Source organism: Gymnoscopelus microlampas, assembly GCF_963454915.1.
Source record: "Gymnoscopelus microlampas genome assembly, chromosome: 7".
NCBI lineage: Eukaryota > Metazoa > Chordata > Actinopteri > Myctophiformes > Myctophidae > Gymnoscopelus > Gymnoscopelus microlampas.
Genome location: NC_139944.1, coordinates 44,701,487 through 44,723,567, shown reverse-complemented (window position 1 = coordinate 44,723,567; position 22,081 = coordinate 44,701,487). Strand labels below are relative to the sequence as shown.

Here is a 22,081-nt window from a genome sequence, read left to right as displayed (position 1 = left end):
AGAAGCGACCAAGCCACATGAACGCTTTAAATCGGCTACAAGCTCAGTTGTGAGATTGTAGATCTGCTATTTTCTAAAAATCTTGAAATAAAATGTGGAATATTTGGAAGATCTGGCACAAAACATTTTCAGATTAGCTTGGCGGCGTAGCACGAAAATCGTTCAATTTTGTGATTAAAGCGCCAAATTTGGCAGAAGTGTTGATTGATATATTGGAAACAAAACTGGATATTGGGACATCAGAAATTCTCACCCTTGTGGGCGTGGCAGGCATTTTTCAAAATGGCCACCAAACCTTCCTAAATCACCCTCTAGCAGCTACAGATTTTGCCTTAGGAAGCTGAAATGTTGCATGAAGGTCAAGTATATGTTTGTGAAGCTGTGTGTGCGTGTTCGTGTCAATTGGTTAAAAGGGGGTGTGGCAATGGGAGTGGCCGATCAAAGAAATTGCATAACTTTGATATAGATGTACAGATTTTCACAAAATGTTGTGGAAAGGTTGGTCATGAACAGCTGAGTAACTGTTCATACCATCTTCCAAAAAGGGGGTGTGGCAGTGGGAGTGGCCTATGGGGCACCAAAACAATCGTTCATTTTATGATGAAAGCACCACATTTGGCGGCTCTGTTGATAGATATATGTTGAACAAAACTGGATATTGGGACATCACAAATTCTCACCCTGGTGGGCGTGGCAGCCATTTTTCAAAATGGCCACCAGCGGTTGATCAAATCCTCCTAATTTTTGTCCTAGTAAGCTAACATGTTGCGTGATGTATGTGAGTATGAAGGTGTGTGGGTGTGTTCATGCTAATTACCTAAAAGGGGGCGTTGCAATGGGAGTGGCCTAGTTAGCAGCAATATTTTGGGAGAATTGTTCAAATAGTGACACAAGTTGGAAATTTGGTACAAATCATCTTTGGAGATCACGCTTCGATTTAGAAAACCGGGCCACTCCATTTTTTTTCAAGATGGCCGCCAACACTGTTTTTGCATTTCTGCATATCTTTTAATTGTTTGAGGTCAATCACCAAATAGCACTCCCATAGTATGTTTTTGAACATTTTAAAACAGGAGTTACCATTTCTAACCATCTAAATTAAAACATTTCAAAAACACGCCATACAACTGTGCTCACAGTCAAACTCAACGACAAAATCTCATGACTTCTGAACATGTATAAATGTTTTCCCATCTAGTTCTGTGTCTTCCTCTGTGACTCCAGCCACCCGCATGTCGTCTCTCACCGCATCCTTAAACCACCGCTTTGGCATTTGGCCTTTCGTCAGTGCCACCGTTTCCAAGCCGTACAGCCTCATGGCTGGTCCCCCTACCGTCCTATACATCTTCCCTCTCACTGGTATCCTTCTGTTACAAATAACTCCTGCATACAGAAAAACATCACATGGATTGGTTGATCGGTGTGTCTCAACATGGGTGGTGGGTACGCAACATACACCCTCGCCGAGGTGACCCGGGCTGGGGTTTGTCAAGCGCCCGACTTACATCCCAGTAGCTACCCACGGTCAGTCCTCTTAGGGCAAGACAGGGCCTCTCAGGCCGCTTATCCGGGGCTACTCTGCCAGGACTGGGGGAGAGCGGAGGATATGGCATGTGGAGGGACTAGGCTCTGTGGATGGCCTCCTGGCCGGGCTCCTCCTTCGTCTCACCAGGTCCAGGACCTGAGCGTTGCACCAGACTCCCCTGTTCTAAACATTTAATTCTGGCGTGATGGTTTCTTGGGCCGTGGTGGTACTACAGGCTCCACTTGCAGCTTGCTTGAATAGCCCTCCTTAAAGGCCTCACCGTGAAGGAACCCAGAAGGAGGAACCCACCTAGCCTGTGTCTTCCTCACGGAAGACACAGGCTAGGGCGCTAACCCATATTGCTCCCGGATGCTGTCTACATTCCGGCTGTCAACCGTCTCTCCAGTGGTCACCAAACTATTCCTGGTTGTCACATAGTCTATTCCTATGAGCCACTATGCATAGAATAACACCGACACTGTCCTCCATCCGTTCCCTCAAAGTACTCCTTCCATTTTCTCAACACACTGTCTTTGGTTAATAGAACATTTCCAGCCATCCTTCATCACCTTAACCTCTTGCTCATCCTTCCCATCTCAGTACCTGTCTAAACAATCGGTGCAGGTCCTTTTCTCCCTCCTTGGTGTCCAACCTTTCATACAACTTCTCATACTCTTTTCCTTAACCCTCACCACTGTTCTCTCCGCCTTACCCCTTATCTCTTTGTACTCCTCCCTACTTTCTTCATCTCTCTGGCTGCCTTTCTTATCTCCTCCCTGAGCTCCACAGAGCATTGTTCTTTCTTCATCTTCACACCTAACATCAGCTCCCAGTACCTACCACAGGACTCAAGCCATGCTACTCGATATGCTGAGTTGGCACCTTCACCGTAAATGGTAACTCCTATTTGAAAATGTTCAAAACATACTATGGGAGTGCTTTTTGGTGATTTATGGGAGTGCTAAACCCGAACCAAACCCGCACCCTAACCCTAACGCGGATGCCACATAGTCGGAGAAAAGGTCTGTCGGATTAACGCATGCCTCCCCAAAGAATTATAGTCAGAATTACGCAGAAAACAGTCACATTTTGGCAGCCATCTTGAAAAAAAATGGCTGCCATCTTTGATTTATGACTGGCCCGGTGTCCTAAATCGAAGTGTGATCTCCGAAGATGATTTGTACCAAATGTCTCGCTTGTATCACCATTTGAACAATTCTCCCAAAATATTGCTGTTAACTAGGCCACTCCCATTGAAACGCCCCCTTTTAGGCAATTAGCATGAGCACACCCACACACCTTCATATTCACATACTTGAGCAACATTTCAGCCTACTAGGACAAAAACTAGGAACATTTGATCAACTGCTGGTGGCCATTTTGAAAAATGGCTGCCACGCCCACCAGGGTGAGAATTTGTGATGTCCCAATATCCAGTTTTGTTCCCAATATATCAATCAACACTTCTGCCAAATTTGGCGCTTTAATCGTAAAATTGAACGATTAGGCGGATTTCTTGTGCCACGCCGCCCCACTAGATGGGGGGTTACGGACAAATATTAATTTGGGGGTTTAAATAATAATTAGCCCAAATAAGCAACTACACTTTAGAAACAAGGCCAAAAAAAAACGCAACCCACAACTACCAACAAGCAACTTTACAGAAAAACAAGCTCAAAGTCGCTTATAATCAGCGGACATGGCAATACTGTCCCATGCTACATACTCTCGCAACTGCCATCTAGTGGAAGAATAGGTATATACAGTAGGCCTATACGTTCATTAGAAAACGTATCGGACTATGCTAGGTGTAATGAAGAACGTGCGACCACCCTCATCCCTGACGCACGTGAAAACCCATCCACGTGCAGGCTCAAAGGGGCAATAGACAACATTCAGCCACTAGATGTTACACATCTGTTACATAAGGTTTGTTATTTCCCCGTCACCTTTATGCCAAGGACACCGGCACAGGTCACTTTACAGCTTTTACATACACACAGACAGACATACAAGTAGATGTTTGAGTAAGACAAAGCACCCTCAAGCAGCTTGCACTAGTACCAATGCTATTGTTTAATTATTCCTTTTTCATTTCAAGGTATTTATTTCCTTGTTGTATACAGTATGTTGCTGCTGTTGTTGTTGTTGTTGTTGTTATTATTATCATTATTTCTATTGCTGCTACAATGTCTGAGGGAACATAAGAAATGAATTGTACTCTTATCGGTACACAAGATGTAACAATAAAAAAAAACATGAACCTTTCAACTTTATAAGGCAGCTGCTGCCTGCCTGCGATCATGTAGTCTGTCATCATTGTACCGCACCCAACAAAAACAGATGGATAGTGGCTGCTATCAGCTTATGGCTTACAGAGGAAAACAAACCAATAATTCTGGAGATTTGATGTCCCGACAAAAATCATTGAAAAACAGGTATCTGACCTAATATAAACTAAAGAAAACAGGGAACAAACTGATCCTACTGACTCACCTGCCAGTGAGGAGCTCAACACTCCCTGCTGACAAGCACCGCCCCCACCCCGTAGGATTACATGCAGTGACAAATATCACCCTCCCTGCCCGGCTCTGTGGATGTATCATTTTCTTGTAATTGTTTGTTTTCATTAAAAAACGCAATCTGTATACCCTTCAAATCATGACCCTTCCACGTTTTCTGTCTGTGCTCTTCTCTGTAGAAGCCCGGGATGGACGTGGCTGATGGCTACGTGACCTGCGTGCGCCACTCTCAGGACATGCTGCGTGATAAGGTCAATGAGGAGGTGTATATAGAAAGGTTATTTGATGTAAGTAAGATGCCATTTCCTCCTCATCACAGGGGAGGGGCTTTCCAAAATGTGGCAAAACAACAGAGCAGAGAGGGATAAGTTCCATTTTCAGAACCAGGGAATGCACCTCCGCATGGCAGGAGATGCCTATTGGATTCTCTACCTCTTTTGACCCATCTCTCCCTTTTTCTATCTCTCTATCCTCTCTTCTATCCTCTCCGAACATTAGCTGCTGCCCTCTGTATTCTGGTGTGCATTATTGCCACTGTGCTTTTGGACCTTTGTCTATGAAATCATTGTTGTTTGCAGAACAAAGAGTCCATAAAAGCACCCACAAGAAGGATTATCTAAAGCAGTGCTCTCTCTGAATAGAACAGAATTATGTGCACACCATGTGAAGCTACAGTATACGCGTCAGCTTTAGGATTTACAGGCGTTTTGCTAACTGCTGCACCCTGTGCTCTTATGTAAATGTTCAGAGTACATTCAATCAGTGGTCAGCTGAGCCAAACCCACTTTTCCACTATAGTTGGACAGTCCTGCAGCTGGATCATGTACAGAAGCATGTCATCCTGCTGAATAAATAGAATAATAATAATAATAATAACCCCCATGGCCCCATCTCAAAATATTTTGTTCCGGGGACCCCCAGAAGCAAAGATTTGAGTTTGAAAAAAAATCAAATATATATATATATATACATACCGGTATACTAAGGTTTGCAAAAATGTTCTAGATTTTTCAAAAATAGCAGATCTACAAGGTCATAGCACGGCACGAAGTGACGCGCCATGAGCTTGTATATCTGCTGTTTTTGAATAGCCAAAGTATAAAATAATGGTTAAAGTGGTTAAAATCTAAAGTGACCCGGATTTAATGGGTTCAACTACAGTCAGGACTACTCTGCTACACCACCCTCTTACCTCTCGATACCAAAGACTGGATTCAAACCTGGGTCTCCCACAAGGGAAGCCAAACATCGAATACTCATCCAGAGGGGAATATTAGACGGTACAATATTAGACGGTACAATATTAGATGGTACAATAGTAGACCAATATTAGATCAGGGTTACAGACAGGGCAACTCTGTCTCTGCTACATTAGCTTAAGCGCCATTTTATACATTATCACACGACTGCATCGCTTGGCAAAAATATTTTGTTTGACAACAACCTGTTTCCGGGGCAAAATCTATTTTTTCAGTTGAAAATCGGTCCTTTGCATTGAGCAACACAGTCGTGCAACAATGTATGAATTACCCTTAACCAACCTGACATTCCAATTTTGGGCATGAGGAGAGAGGCAAAAGAAAAGAAAATGTCAAAAAAATATTCAAACCATATCAAAACATTTAAATTCTTCTTTTTCTTTTTCTTTTCAAAAACAGTGAAAATAGCAGATCACCGCGGCTATTTTCACTATCCGCCATACAATGAAATATAGCCACGGGCTTAAGTGGTCAAGAGGCCAACATGCTGCATGCACATAGTCTTTCACAGCATGAAGAGAGCACTGTCTTATGAAAACATAATCCTACAATGATACATTGAAAGTAATGTGTCCTCCATGTGTGAAGTTGAAGTACACATACAGCTGTGATGTGCGTGCTTTCATATTGTTCAAGAGACAAATTGTTATTGTACACAGACCTGTGCCCTCACAGGTGTGTGATAGCTTTGTGTGGATGGAAGATGTGTGGTGTGCAGTGCAGTGTGGTGTGGTGGTGTGCAGTGGTGTGCGTTGTACAAATTATATTATGTTTAAGAGGTGCTTGAGAGTGTACCGTCTTCCTCTGGTTTCAGCTCTTTGTATTGGCTGGGAGCTGTGTGCAGTCCTGTGCAAGATATACAATATACAAACAGTATATACGTATATATATATATATATGTATTTATATTTTAGACAAAAGTGTGACACTGTTGTTCAGTGTGTTTGCTTTAGTCGTTAAGGTCCACACACACTAGCTGTCTTGTCTCCTCGTGTCTCATCATTGCTCCAGTGTGGAGCGTCCCTTCATGTGTCTTTCCTTGTGGTCCCCAAGTGCCTTCAGTTCCTACCAAGCACCACGTGTTAAACTGTTGTTAAGAACTTCTCAAGCTATCAGTGTTTCAGTTTGGTGTCTCATAGATATTTTTAATTGATTTGTTTTGTGTTGTTTTTGAATAGGATATTTTGATGTTGCTACCCATTCTCATCTTTCATTACTAGTATCATCCATTCGCATGTACTGTATCTGAAAAACCCTTAAATGTTGCATCAGCAGTGTACTGTAATCTCTCTGTCTTTCACTAATTGCTTTTTTTTTTTTTCCTTCTCTTGATTCTTTTCTTTCCTGATTAACTCCATTCCTGCTGGCTCCTCTGTAAAAAAAAAAGAAAAAAAGTGGCACTTATCTCTAAATGTTGCGTTGTTTTAACACATTATGTTGATTGGCATGATTTTAGAGTCAAATAATCTTCCTGTGTACATTTTCTAGCATGACCCTCCTCCTCAGAGTTCTGCCTCATTGGAACATGAGCCTGATTTATACTTCATTGTATATTGGTGTCGCACGTCGTCAACAGCCGGTCTGCAAGCTCACAAACGGGTCACATGGAGACAAATTGTGTAGCTTGTAGATCTGCTGCTTCCTGCGTGGGACACCGGCGTATGTTGGAGATAAATTAAGCATTACAGTGCCGTACCTTAGCACCTGCCCACCTGCAAGGTCTGCATGCACTGCACGCTCAACGCCGCTGTGAAGTGGGGACAGGCAACCGCTTATCTGGCCACATGCCAACACCGTAGGACCATTTCGTTGCTGTCGAGTGGGAACCTTCCAAATGTCCAAAGCTTTTACTTTTCAGGAAGTGGAAAAATAAGCTGTGTTCCAGTGGATCAAAATGTAGTTATTATTAATTGTTAATACTTTTCATTGGTTTAATATAAAAAACCACAGACAGACTTAACCACTTTCCCTTAAAATAAATTCAAAAATACCAAAAATAACATTACTTTGAGGAAAAATATAAAAAGTTAAAATATGGAGATACAAGGTTTCTGCCTGACAGTGACAATTTGTCTGATGCTAAAACACAAAGCTAAAAACACTCAAACCCAATCAGCCAGACAAACCTTGCCTGGTTTGAGACATTTAAACCTGTTGTGTTCCTGCCTTCTCACTCCACATGTATAAAGTTGACATTTTCTTTTCCCTTAATATTGGGGGGATGACAACTGTTTCTATCACTCTTGTGTGCTGTTTTCTTATAACTTCGGAATCTGAACCACCTGGAGCTAAACTCTGCCCCTGAAAAGTTGTGAGAAGGTATAAGACAACAGCACCAATGCTCCCTGCCTGCTGACCATCTACTCACTCTCATTCTGTTTTTTGTTTTGCCGATGAATTCTTAGTCGAAAATGAGTAGGGGTTCTTTTTGTCAACATCTTCAGTAACAAACAAGCGAAAACTTTAAATCAAACTTAAACTAAGCTCTTAGAAGCCCTCAGATATGAATCTTTTTTTTTTAAATTATATATACATGCAAATAATGAACCTGTGGTCATTTCAGTGACTTTCTGTACACGTTCAATAGCACTTGTTGCAGGGACGCTCGTGTGGCACAGGGGTGAAGTACCTGTCCATCATTGGGGAGTTTGAGGGGTTCAAATTCACTACGGTGCATCCGGTTTGGCCGAGTGTCTATACTCTATACAAACACAATTGGCCTGTGTTCGCGGGAGGGAAGCCGGGCAGGGAGGGTGATATTTGTCCCTGCACGTAGCAAGGGGCAGTGTCAACACAGCAATGTGACGGGAGGATTTATTGGCACATCAGCTAATCATTGCAGTTCAGGGTTCCCTTACACAGCGGACACTCTATATGTAATAGAATAGCTTTTATAAAACATATAGATTTTTATATGTTTCATCAGACAAAAAAGAATGGAATTGGACTCATTTGAGAGAGGCAAATGGTTTGGTTTGATATCTTCTAATGTATTTATTTTTCTTGCAATGATTGGAGGCAGCAAGGGAACTATTTTATTATCTATGCGTTTGCTTTGCAATGTTACTATTTTCCCCTGAGGAATACAGTATATTTTTTTATATTATACCTCCAGATTTTGTCCAAAACACCCGCAAATCGTTACACATTATCTCTATGGTCATGTAATCAAGACTTAACGGTTTGATTTTTAATATTCCATCCTGATTGGCCTAGATTGGCTTCCAAAGTTTGCAGGAGTGGCCAGTTTTTAACAAAATGCCTCATGAGCTTGTCCGATTGCTGTGAAACATTGCTGGCCCACAAGAGGAGCAAATTGTTCTAGTTTTCTATGGTTTTCCTCACAATTGTTGGCTTTTTGTTTGTACACATTATGTTGGTATTGGTAAAGACCAGTCCTCACCAATAATTTTACAATGCAACAGGTTGCAACTGCAAAAAACACCACAGAATCACAAAACTGCACGACCTGCAACGGGACAATTCAGAACGCCACACCAATGAAAATGAAAATGGCTACGAAAATGGCTACGATCAAAACGCTGGTCCAATTAATTTATTTGTAATTGTATGTAGAAGATCAGACCCTTAAGCCACTGGATAACAATTAATACATTTTTCTATGACGTTTTAATTTACAACAATACTTGTAACATGAATTAATTACTAGTAACATGAGTTTTACACCACAAAACGTTTTTTTTAAGCAAATGAAAACTTGGGTATGCTGTTTACAAAACTATTCAACACCTTTCACTTTGGCAAACCTCAAATCAATTAGGTAAATTAGGTACACAATGTTAACTTCAGAGGCAAACTAATTAGTTATGTGGTCTATTATATGTACAATAATAATGAATTCACAATGAACAATCAGATCACAGAGAGAGCCAAGACAATTATTTTTTCAAAGCACTGGAACATTAAGTGTGGCTTTGAAGCAAGGACGATTGTATTTCTGGGGCGCTCACACATCTGTAGGAATTGATGTAGTGAATATTTAACTTTGTAGGATTTGGGTGCAAAGTGAAAATAACAGGTCTTTGAAGTATCACTTGTGCCACAGATGTACTGTTGGTGACAATGATGACCAATGCCTCTAGATGGAGACAAAGGACACATTTTAATGCATGGACATTTAATTTTATTGTCTTCCAGGTCTCTCTCTCTCTTTTTCTTTTGAGTTCTATGTATTTAGGGGGGGGCGGGGGGGGGGCTCCCGGGGCTCCCAAACAACAGTGTTTAGTGACACCTAGGGGAACTGGTCCATTCGTCTGCAATACCTGACTTAGTGCTATTTTACTATTGTGTCCCAAACAACATTGTTTAGTGACAAGTCGGGGTACATGGTCCACTCGTCTGCAGTACCTATAGTGTAGACCAAACATTTTTCTATCAACCTACCATCATCTGGTAGAAAATGGAATCATTAAACATTGGGAAGTATTGTGCAGACTGCAAGTTTCCAGGTTCGACAAATGTTTTGCTCACTCACTGTATGTGTTGTGTGTGTTGCTCCATCAGAGGTGTGCTTATCTGTAGTGCGTTAGGTATGTACATGTGTTTGGTCTGTCTTTGAGTATGCGTGTGGTTGTGTGTTTTGCTGGAGAGCGTTGTGTTTATGTGTGTTTCAGCAATGGTACACTGCCACCATGAACATACTGGGAACCTGGCTGACCGAACGCATGGACCAACAGCTCCATGTATACCAGCTAAAAATCCTCATCAGGATTGCAAAGGTAGATATTATGCAGGCATGCGAGCCCCCCCCCCCCCCCCACACACACACACACACACACACACACACACACACACACACACACACACACACACACACACACACACACACACACACACACACAGTTTAACCATTTATTTATGTCCACACACAGGGAAAGCATACAGGGACACAAATATTTTAGGTGCAGTAAAGGTTACATTCACAAACTCATGGCTATGTCCTCATGATACAACACGCATGTCACTCAGCCCTCCATGGGAACAAGTAGTGGCGGCTCCGCCATATCTGGCAGCAGAGACAGCACAATACTTTAACCAGCCTTTCTGCCTCGTCTTTGGGCATTCCAAGTTGTTGAAACCCTCCAACAACCAATCCGTGGGTATGTGTGTCCTAGGCTGGATCACATAAACAAAGTTCTTAGTCTTGCACTGCTGCTTGGTGCTAAAGCGCTCTCTGTAGTTGTTCTCATGGGCCTCGAAGTCCACCCATTGCTATTCCGACAGCGGACGGACATATCGCAGGCTCTATAGCCTCTCTTTCCGGTAGCTGTTCACGGGAGGGGCCGTCAGGTAGCGTCGGCTGTTGGTAGATTCCACCGGTGAGAAGTGCCTTCTTGTATGCAAGCTACATAGTTCACAGAAGTTGCAAATGCATCCACACTGCACCAGTGCACCTACTAGGGCTTTCACCAACTAGTCGACTAGTCGACTAGTATAACCACTAGTCGACCTTGTTAGTTGATAGTTGATAGTTGAAAAAAAAAAAAAAAAAAAAAACTTTTTTTTTTTTTTTTTTTTTTTAATTTAATTTTTAATGCTATAGTAATGGCCCATCTTACTATTATTATTATCCTCCTGACTTTATTTTTTATCAAAAGGGGGTCAAAAGCATGCCCAATAAAAGCCTATTATTGGGCAATGGGGATCCTTGGAGACGCTGCTGTGGTGCTGTGCTGCTGTGCCAGAAGCGCTTCCCTTAAAACGCCATAAAAATAAGGGCAGGAGGATAATAATAATAGTAATATAGTAGTAGGATGGTATTAAAGCAGTGCCACCAAAAAAAATTTTTTTGTAATTTAAATTTCGACTAGTCGACTAGTCGACTACCACTGGGTCAAATTAGTCGACCTGTAAAAATCTCTAGTCGTGAAAGCCCTAGCACCTACTACATTGACGATGGTAGTTACAACGGGGCAGTTTAACGTCATGCCCAGGACACACACACACACACACACACACACACACACACACACACTCAGTGGTGGCCTATCCAACGGGCTTGAGGTGCTGAAGCACAGGGCACCAACCTTTGGGGGGGGGGCACCAATTGGCGTGAAGAAAAAAAGAAACGCAGAAAAACGCAGAAATGTAGAGCGTCCTTTTATTTCCGCGCTGCACCAAACCGTGTCCACACTGCCCCCCCCCCCCCCCCCCCCCGGGGTCTAATAACGGCATGGCTTTCATGGTCTCGGACATCATGTTGATAATGTCATATTGGCACTGCGACAACAAGTTGTACTGTATGCCTCCATTCACGTCCAGTATAAAATATGTTTTTAAAAAGTTATATTATGTCAAATGATGCTCATGGTTGGGGCCTATGAATATGACATAACAAAATGGTGGGAATATTTTTTGTGTCACATGCTGATAACTTTATAGTCCTCGGGACTTTTTTGTGTTATCCTTTTAGCCTAAATGTGTGACTGTACCTCGTGCCGTTTACATTTCTGACTGATAAAGTATTCAATCAATTTTCTCCACCTGTAGAAAAAGTACCGGGACTTCCGCCTGCAGGGGGTGCTAGACTCTACCCTCAACAGCAAGATGTATGATACCGTGCGCAACAGGCTGACACTGGAGGAGGCCACCGCTTCAGTCAGGGAGGGAGGCATGGCGGGCATCTCCATGAAGGACAGTGATGAAGAGGATGAAGACGATGACTAGAGCACCTGCACTGACAATCCATCCCCACCCCACCCATCCACTCCACCCTTGACCCCCTTTCCAGTCCTATAGCCCCCCCCCCCCCCCCCCCCCCATCGCCCCGCCCCTGCGAGTCCGACCCCCAATCACACTTTTGACTTAGCCTGGTAACCAATGCATGTACCGACTCTGTTACTCAGATAGCCACTCTAGGACCTCTTTGTCAGCTCGAAAATGCCTATGAAGGAACTATTAACTATAAAAATTGTACTTATACTGAGGAAAAATTCAAAAAAATTCAAAATGTTGAAAAAAAAATTAATAAACCATGATTGACAGTCTAGCTGTGTCATGATAAAGATAGCACCTATCTTTGACTCATTCATTTCTAAAAAATCATTTCTGTGTTACTAAGCAATATGGAGTACCATTTGTTTTGACAATGTTGAGTGAGATTATTAAGTGTGTCCCTGTCCAATGCAAAACTATATGGCGCTTATTTGTCGTATTCTCCATTCATTAATGGTACATAGTTGTGATGAGTGTATGGACCCTTTTATAGCCTCGTTTATACTCTGTCGTAGGATCGTGCTCCATGGGCTGAAAATAGCAGATCTACAAGCTTACACAGTGACTCGCTGTGAGCTTGTAGATCTGCAATTCGCAGCGCACGACACCATCCTACGACGGAGTGTAAATTAAGCATATTTGTCTCGTCTGTTTTTAAGTGAATGCCAACTGCTTCAAACTGAAAACTAAACCTCTGTATTTATGTTTTTTTTTCTGCTGTTAAGGATAAACATTTTCTCGTCTACTCGCTGTTATCGACATCAACAGGACGTTCTAGACTTGCATTTTTATCATGTGTCAAAGCTATGTGACCTCATCTCACATTTACAAATTAGACATGGTTCAAAAGGAATCTTGAACCAATAGGAGTGTATTCTAGAGATGCAATATTCTCATAGCTCCATTTTGATAACTTGGGAGATTCTATTTTTATTTCAACATTAAAAAAAGGCCTTTAAACGGGTTCTATTTTAATTGAGTTGCACTTTTACAAAGAAAAAGCTAAAGATAATTTTCTTTTTTTATTTAAAACAAAAAAAATAAATACAAAAGTTGGTCTGTCTTTGTTCTGTAACCGTGTAGAATGAGATGTGTGGCATTCGTTTGGGTCGTACTGTTGTTTTGTATATATATATAATGCTGTACATTTGCATTCTGAGCCATTCTGCTGCATGCCCGTGGGTCCCCAACCTCCCCAAACGCTTTCCGTTTTCTGTGTGAATTATAGCTGGTGGATTCATTCTTGCTTTTTGCCTTATGAAAGCCAACAGTTGTAATATGCAAGAGCTGTGGCCTCTAAATAAATTACTGTACATGTGTGTCGCTGGATGTTTACTTATACTGCAGGTTTTGTATGGACATCATCATCTCTGAGCCTGACCAGGGTTATCAGAGTTAACTACAACTAACCAAATAACTAAGACTAGCATTGGAAAAAAACTTTTTAGGTCACTGAAATAAAAATAAAAACAAGGCTTTAAAAAAAATAAGATAACCAACTGAAACTGTGTATTTACAAAACAAAAGTCAGAGAAAATGTTGTCCTTGTCAAAAATCCTATAAAAAAGCAGATCTACAAGCTCACATCGGATCGCAACGTGATGCGTTTTGAGCTTTTAGATCTGCTATTTGCTATTTTTCTGACCTTGTTGAATCTTTCACCATATATTACAATTAAAACAGAAAAATTAAACCTAAAACTTGAACAAATGAAAAATGGAAAACTATAATAACCTTGAGCTTGACAAGTTCTATAATGAACAGCAGGGGGCAGTAGTAGGATATTTAGCTGTGCTGCTAATCTTTCTTGATAACATTATGACGGTGATCTGCCCAAAACTTCAATACCAGGATGCAGTACATCAAAACCCATACTTTATTTCATGTATAGCAATACAATTTACGTATTAAATAACACTATTACACTATGATATGGTATATCACAGTATCATAGTAATACAACACTATGATACTATCATATAAACATGTAATATAATAAATGGACAAAACCATTTTATTATTCATTTTCAAGTTACAAAATAGAACAACTGCCAACATGGCTTCAATGGACCGTGGCAAACTTACTGGCCCAGCAGAATGTCAGCAAATTCTGGGAATAAATCAGAATGAATCTCAGGAGAAGATAAATGATTTAGTGTGGGGCTGAATTCGCTGACTGTGGAGATTTGGGTCATACATTCTCCACAAAAATATTAGTTATAGGGCCACGTTTCAAACCAATACATTGTATGAAAATATAAAATTCTATGACCACAAAGAATAGATAGGATTCAAAGAGGTTTGTTCTCGAAGTTAATGTGAGCATGGCTTAGAAACAAATTGCACTCATGTTGTAAACAAACAGAAACATCAAACGGTTCAGAGTTCAATAAAAAGGAAAAGAAGGAAAAATCAACAGTTGGTGCTGAAAGCAGTTTGTTGTGGTTATTAAATGAAATTAGAAATCTGGGCTCTTCTCCAAATGTTGGAGAATCTTAACTATTTAGCAGCCTCTTCTCATAGAGAAGTGGGGGTGTGAGCAGGAAAAAAAAGGCCAGCTGTCACTATAGAACAAGTGTGTATGAATCAATGAGCGGAAAGGGTTGAACATGGGTTATATTTATAGACTGAACATGATGACATATCAGCTCAGATGATCAAAATAAAATATAATGTTCTGCTATCCTGAGGGATAACAGAACAGAAAGTTGTTTAAAGACCTGGAACGCATCGGTGTCATTTTAGATTTCTTTGGGCTATTCAAAAATAGTAGATATACAAGCTCATAGCGCGGCACCGAGTGCCGCGCTATGAGCTTGTAGATCTGCTATTTTTGAAAAATCGTGAAAATGATTTTTTTATATTTTTTTCCGAAAAACTGTTGGGATTTAAAAAATGTTTAGAAGCGGCCTCAGGTCTTAATGGGTTAACCACTTAACCACTTAAACACCCTGCATCCGTATTGTGGGGAAAGCTATTTTCAGCGAAAGCTTTCGCCACAATAACAGAAAATACACTAGTATAGAGCCCTGTGGGACTCCGCTCAACCATATGGGGTTTAAGTGGTTATACCCTCTATTCTTAGTGGAACGGCTCTGAGCTACAAATGTACTTGGACCGCTCTACACCAACGTTCTTTTGCCCAAAATAGCTGGCTGAAATCTACAAGCTCACAATGTGTTCACAGCAGATCTGCTATTTTTTTTGCATATGTTCCCCTCAGATGTCCCTATCTTACGCATGTCATTATTATGTGAAGATTCTCCAAAAATAGCATATTTGCTTAATTTACACTCCGTCATAGGCTGGTGTCACGTGACAGAATTTTGTTGAGCTTGTATATCAGTTGTTTTTGCCACGGCACATCGTCCATCGTATGATTAAGTATAAGTCAGGCTTAAGTGGTTAATTGAATGACGTTGGGTTTTGAAACTGGGAAACTGCTGTAACTATCGATTATTTTCTAAGCGATTATTCCATCGATAACTTTTTGGATTAATTAATAATGAAGGATGTTTTTTATATTTAAAAATGTATATAACATATATATATGTTACATATATATATACAGCATCAACAAATCGATGAACCACTTAGGCCCTATTTGTTTAGCTTGTAGATGTGCTATTTTCACCGTTGTTGATTACTATTTTTCAACTATATTAATGACATGCCCAAAACAGGGATAGTTTATTAATTCATTGTTTTGTTAAATTATGGATTATCTTTTTTAAATAATCGATTACATCGATTATTTTGTTTAACTGTTGCACCCCTACTGTGCTAACATCTGTCTCATATGTTGATAGAAAAACAAAAAAAAGACCTCGGAACAAACCACTTTGTGCTGCAATTCTGAACCACCTCTTTGGTTACAAATCGTTGCTGTCGGGCAGAAACCTTGTATCTCCATATTTCAACTTTTTGTGTGTTTTTTTGTAAATGAATGCCCTACTTCGTCATACTACAGTGTCATACAAGAGTCTCAAAAATATCCTATCTAGAAGCTCACAACCCGCTGCGTTGCAATGCGTTGTGAGGTTGTGGATCTGCTGTTTTTGCCATTTTTGAAATGTTTGAAAGTGAAAATGGTTAAGTCTGTCTGTGGGCTTTATAAATATTTAGAGAGGTCTGAGGAAGAGCCTCCCGGCCCGAAACGTTACCAACAAAGAAATAATAACCCACGATGGGAGCAGCATATTCTGGTGTGCGGATTTTATTGTTTTTTCATTTTCTTATAAATATTTAACCAATGAAAAGTATTAACAGGAGCGTATGACTAAATGATAACTACATTGGATCCTTTGGAACACAGGTTATATTTTCCCATTTTCTGAAAAGTAACAGCTTTGGACGTACGAGGCTTCCACCGGACAGCGACGAAATAAAGCATTGCCCCTCCATCATACGTGTTGTGTGAATAAGGATAGAACATATACAGTAACATGAGATAAAACATAAAAGCTGTGTTTAACAAAGCTGTAAAAACAATACAAATGGAGCCTTATAGGCGAAAGATCCACGCAATGCCAGTGGACAAAATAGGTATTAAGTATTCAAAAACATTGATTGACTATTATGGATATAGCATATATTACAAAACAATACAAATCCTTGTATGAAGCAATAAATGTTCACGTTAGATGCTATAACCACTTCCAACAAAATAATTCATGAGTTCATAAAAAAAATGAAACAGCAGTGAGATATTTTGGATCAGAAGATATGAATATTATGCGTCATTAAGTCTCTTAACTGAAAATAAGAGCCAAACCCACTTGTAGGGTATAGCCTGGAATAAGTTAGGTTGACCAGATGACAGAGTAATGCAATGCATGCTGAGCTGCTAAAATAATTCTGGGAAGTGTAAGGATTGTTTCAAAGAAAAGAGGTTGCACAGCTGGTAGTCACGATGCAATAACCTTTTTTATTATTTAAGACGCCAATGTTTTGACAGTATGTCTTCTTCAGGGTATGCCCTACACTGAAGAAGACATACTTTGTCGAAACGTTGGTGTCTTAAATAAAAATGTAAAAAATATTGCATCGTGACTACGAGCTGTGCGACCTCTTCTCTTTGAAACAGTTATTTCCCGTGGTCAGCACCTCCTTACTACTGGTGTGCGCTCCTGTTCCATTGTTTGGAAGTGTAAGGACAGACACTTACGGGCCCATTCTTACACTTTCAGAACGAACCACTTTAACCCTTGCATGGCATCCCTATTTTGGGGCATGCCATTATAGGCAAAACAATTAAAAAATGCTTCAAAAATGTTCAAAAATAGCCCATCTACAAGCTCACAATACGCTGCGATGTGATGCGTTGTGAGCTTCTTTTTTTCTTTTCTTTTTTCAATAGGGCTTAAGTGGTTAAAGTAACACTCTGGATTTTCCTATGTCATGGGTTATGATGGCTTGTGTTGAAATATTTTATGGTAGTGGATCACCTGAACTCATCTGGGTCTTGGTGCGCCTACTGTATGTTTCAGGTGCGCCTCAGTGCAGTCCACGAGCCAACATGTGTTGTGTGCAGCTGGGGCTAAACTATATGTAGATTTCCGCTCAGTCCATTTCGGCAGTAACACTGATAGTATAGTGCAAACTGGACAGAGCTGCTCTTTTCCCCTCACGTCAACTTAAAACTGGTGCAAACGTTCAGCAGGATAACATTTAAGACAAAAAAATAAAAAGAGACAAAAAATAAATATCAAAAAACTTTTTATCAGTGTAAAAAAGTAATAAGGTTATTCATTTAACCAAGAGTCTGGCAAAAAAAAGGCCTCAGGAACATTTTTCCAAAGTTCTCGTATATCTTTTCTGCTGTCACAAATGTTAAGTGCCTGTTGGGTGAACCAGCGTCTTTAGACGAGAGATTCCATGCTCTCTGCTGGGTCTGACTCGTCCGCCATCACCACCATCCCATTAGTGTCCATGTACATGGGGCTCAGCCCACTCTCTGTGGAGTTGACCAGGCTCAGCATGGCCTTGTACAGGTACTGGTACTGCTCCTGTGCACGCACACGCACGCGCGCACACACACACACAAACATGGGACTGAGGTCAGATACAGTAGATAAACAAGTAACATTTTCTGACGTTTATTTCTTTTAAGTACTTTTAGTAATTGTAATTATGTCTTTAAGTGGCGCATGTGTTGCACAATCTCCTGTTTGTGTTTAATCCTACTATAATTCTAGAAACCTCTGTGGTGGTGGTGGTGAGGCCAAAATCTCTTCTCCGGTTCAATTTGCACACAGCCATTACCATGTGCACGGAACAGCGAAGCCCGTTTTTCGATTTCACCAAATCCCAGCTGTTTATTAGCGTTTTTGTGTAAAAGAATGTCGCCATGGTTACGGCTGCCCAGCTGTGGGATGGCCCCGCGAGCTATACATGCACATGGCGTAGTGTCATCAGTGGGTTGTACCTAGGGGGGCGGAGTCGGCTAGGGGGAAAACACAGATTTCCCCCAGCTGGTAAAGACCGAGGGATGTGGGGTTTTCAAACTCATATGCTGTAAAAGTATACCAATTTAAAAAGCAGGCGTCATGGCTTGCCAGATCACAGGCACAGAACCTTGTTGCCACTCGACAAGGAACGCTACATTAGCAAATTAAACAAGAGTACGATTGGAATGTTGTCCTTTACTGGACAGAGGATCCAACACAACACAATGGCCCGAGGTTATCTGATTTAATCGCCTGGTAAGAGACACTATTACATTTTCTATAGATATGATCAATTAAACTTATCATAATATCAAAAAGCAAAAGCCATTCATTCATCAATGATGTTTATAGAACACCTTTTAGTGAATTCCAAGTACAGGAGACATCGACGCCATTACAGTTTGGAAACACAGTTCAACATGCAGAGATTTACACACAAAACAAGCCAAACCCAGCTATCCTCGTTTAAAAACCTACAGAAAACACAATTGTAAATCTGGCCATGAACACGGAGCTAAAGCAGTGTGTAAATCCTGCATGATATTAAATGGCGCACTTCGCCAAATTATAATGGCGTCGGTACGTGCCGTTCACAAAACAGTCTCTAAACTGTACTTCAAATTCACTATAAGCATTATTGATGACTTAATGGCTGTTGGGTTTTGATATTATGGTAAGTTTAATTGATCATATCATCTTGTAATAGTGTCTCTACCAGGCGATTAAACACTGTGCATACTGTATGTAAACATGTTTGTTTTGTAACAAGGAGGGAGACGAGAGGTAACCAGAACACTCGCCCCAAAACACGCTCGCCCCCATTTTTTTCACCGACCAGCGGTTCTTGTTCTTTGTTTTACAGAGGATAAGGTTTGAAATAAGTTCAGGGTTAGGCATAGTTTTACTGAGGTTCAGTTTAGGAATAAAGTTATGTTTTGTCACCGTTTTTTTCCTTCAAAATCCTAGCCCAAAGTTTTCTGAAAAACTTGAAATATTTATTCAAAAAAGACAAAGAAATGATGCTGCTATATACTGTACAAAGCAACAACAACCCCAAAAGGGGCTCCCATCTTGAAAGGTATAGTTACAAATAGGGGTTCCCGCCCTAAATGGATTAAGGTAAGAAAATCAAGTCTAAAGTTCGTCAAAAACTTGAATGGAGAAAAAAATCTTTCTGACACCAGCAGAGGTAAAACAGCGAAACTACAGGCCATTCATATGAACTGTCACTTCCTATATAGACTCAATTTCAAAGGCGGATGCTGGGCCCTTGGTTGCAATCAGCTGCAGCTGTTGCTGCCGTGCTCATACATACGGACACACATTATGGACAAACACACTCGGCCACTTGTTGGAGCGGCTGGCACCGCTCAAAAACTCTTTTTAGGGAATTGTAATTGCCGTTTAAATGTTTTGATACCCAGAAAACCTTTGGGTCTTTGACCCATATATAAAATTGTGAAAATAGATATACAGTAACTCTGCATCTTCATTATTCGATTAATCTACATGAGACAGATTAAGTCGGTTAACGGTTCTAAATGTCTGTTTCAATATTTTCTTTAATTGCCAAGCCCTATTGTGAATGTGGACTCACTATGTCAGTGAAGACCCCTGGCCTCATGAGGTTGATCATCTTAGCCACTTGATAGATGTCCACTGCCCCCTCATTTTCCAGCTGCTGGGACAGGGAGGTGAGGGCACACAGCATCCCTGCAGACACGGCTCCGTACCTGGAAGGCAGTATCAATAACATGCCTGTCGTTTCAAACAATCTATGTCAGTGGTTCTCAAACTTTTTCATGTCAAGGACCCCCAAATTGACACTTATTAGCCCACGGACCCCCATTTCAAAAAATATGCCAGGGACCCCCATAAGAGAAGATTTTTTACGGCTCTAGCAGTGATTCTCAACCATTTTAATTTCAAGGACCCCCAGTTTGACATGCATTAGGGCTACAGACCCCCATTTAATGGAATTTCTATCACTTGGACCGCAATTTATATTGTAAAATCTATGTCAATTTAACTCTGTGAGTGTACAAATGGAACCAAATGGACCCGTTAGGGTCCATTTGGTTCCATTTGTACACTCTCAGAGTTACAGACCCATAAGGGTCCATTTGGTGCCTAATCTATCATTTAGCTGGGGACCCCCTGGAACTCCCTCAAGGACCCCTGGGGGTCCCCGGACCCCACTTTGAGAACCAATGATCTATGTCACAGTGGTTCTCAACCTTATTAGGCCGCGACCCCCTAAAATAATCATATTTGAACTCGGGGTCCCCCACCCTGATAAGTTATTGGAATGTACAGTAGGAGTTGAGGCGTTTCAAATGAAAATATATCCTCTATGATAAACGTACTCATCATGCACAATAGTGGGGCCATCCCGACTCATGGCCTCTTCCTTGATGACATTGATGAGTTCAAAGGTGCTGCTGAGAGGAGCGTCAGGGTTGGGCCATTTGGGACACTGGAAATGTCTCACCTCCAGAACATAGTCATCCTATTATGATATACATGACACACACACACACACACACACACACACACACACACACACACACACACACACACAGTTATGTACAGCACACACTTACAAGACCAATAATCACTATGCCTACCGCATTGGCGGTTACAGCGGCCATTTTGCTGCGGTTGTTTCAAATATTTGTATTGTTTGTTTAGATATTTTTAACCTATCTACAAGCTCACAACGCCTCGCAAGGCGCATGCGTTGTGAGCTTGTAGATCAGCTATTTTCAAAATGTTTGCCTGTCTTATATTATTTGACAATTTGGCCAATGTTTGACCATTTTTTTATAGTATAGTTTGTTGCTTACTTTTGATGCAGAATGGACTTTTCATTTCTTTTCTTTCTTTTTTTTAGGTATCAAAAAGGTCTTAAAAGTCCTTAAATTGTCACTTCACTGTCATCTGGGGACCCCGCTAAAATCGGGACCCGACCCACAGGTTGAGAACCACTGATCTAAGCAGTAGCAGTGATGTTAGGTTTTCAATGTAGTTAGTGGGTGCCAGGAGTGGTCATTTGAATGGGTCCCAGCCGAGGGACATTTTGTGATTTTATGAGTCATAATAAAATAAAAACGTTTCCCCATTCAAGGCGCATGCATTGTTTTCAAGGTGAAAAACTAAAAACCATGTCACTCTTTGCCTTTCAAGAATATTCAAGGCAAAAAAGTACCTATGTCACTGCTAAATACTAGTGCTAGCCAAAACTCTCTAAAGGGATCTAAAATGTTGTGCTTACCTCGACAACAAGTGATGTCCTTATCTACTTCAATGGACTATTTTGTTTGGTCTGTTTGCGGGATTATTTTTTTAACAAGGCAATATTGTGAACAGTCTACAACGTGAGCGATTGCAATGTGGAGCGAATGTCTGTGTGTGTCACGCACTGACACACACACACACACACACACACACACACACACACACACACACACACACACACACACACACACACACACACACACACACACACACACACACACACACACTGAGTGGAGCACATGTGGATGTATTTGTCTGTGCGCGACAGATATCAGCATCAGTAAAATATTTGTC

General features: G+C 41.0%; 2 protein-coding genes across 5 annotated transcripts in view; one reads left to right on the top strand and one right to left on the bottom strand.

The window, feature by feature from the left end:
* Positions 1-11,993, top strand: part of LOC311048886 (calcium-dependent secretion activator 1-like) — a gene marked incomplete at both ends in the record, with an annotated part of 96,307 nt that extends 84,314 nt beyond the window's left edge. For all 3 annotated transcript variants that reach the window (XM_084062220.1, XM_084062218.1, XM_084062219.1), the window contains 3 exons: positions 4,227-4,334; positions 9,941-10,045; positions 11,817-11,993. In XM_084062220.1, the coding sequence (XP_083918346.1) occupies positions 4,227-4,334; positions 9,941-10,045; positions 11,817-11,993 (390 nt within the window). The remainder of the gene's footprint in view (positions 1-4,226; positions 4,335-9,940; positions 10,046-11,816) is intronic.
* Positions 11,994-13,894: 1,901 nt separating this feature from the next.
* LOC311048356 (receptor-type tyrosine-protein phosphatase gamma-like) overlaps positions 13,895-22,081 on the bottom strand; it is a 141,152-nt gene continuing 132,965 nt past the window's right edge. For both annotated transcript variants that reach the window (XM_084061603.1, XM_084061604.1), the window contains exons 28-30: positions 20,857-20,999; positions 20,088-20,223; positions 13,895-18,049 (exon numbers count right to left, since the gene is read on the bottom strand). In XM_084061603.1, coding sequence (XP_083917729.1) covers positions 17,903-18,049; positions 20,088-20,223; positions 20,857-20,999 — 426 coding nt within the window. In that variant the 3' untranslated portion in view covers positions 13,895-17,902. The remainder of the gene's footprint in view (positions 18,050-20,087; positions 20,224-20,856; positions 21,000-22,081) is intronic.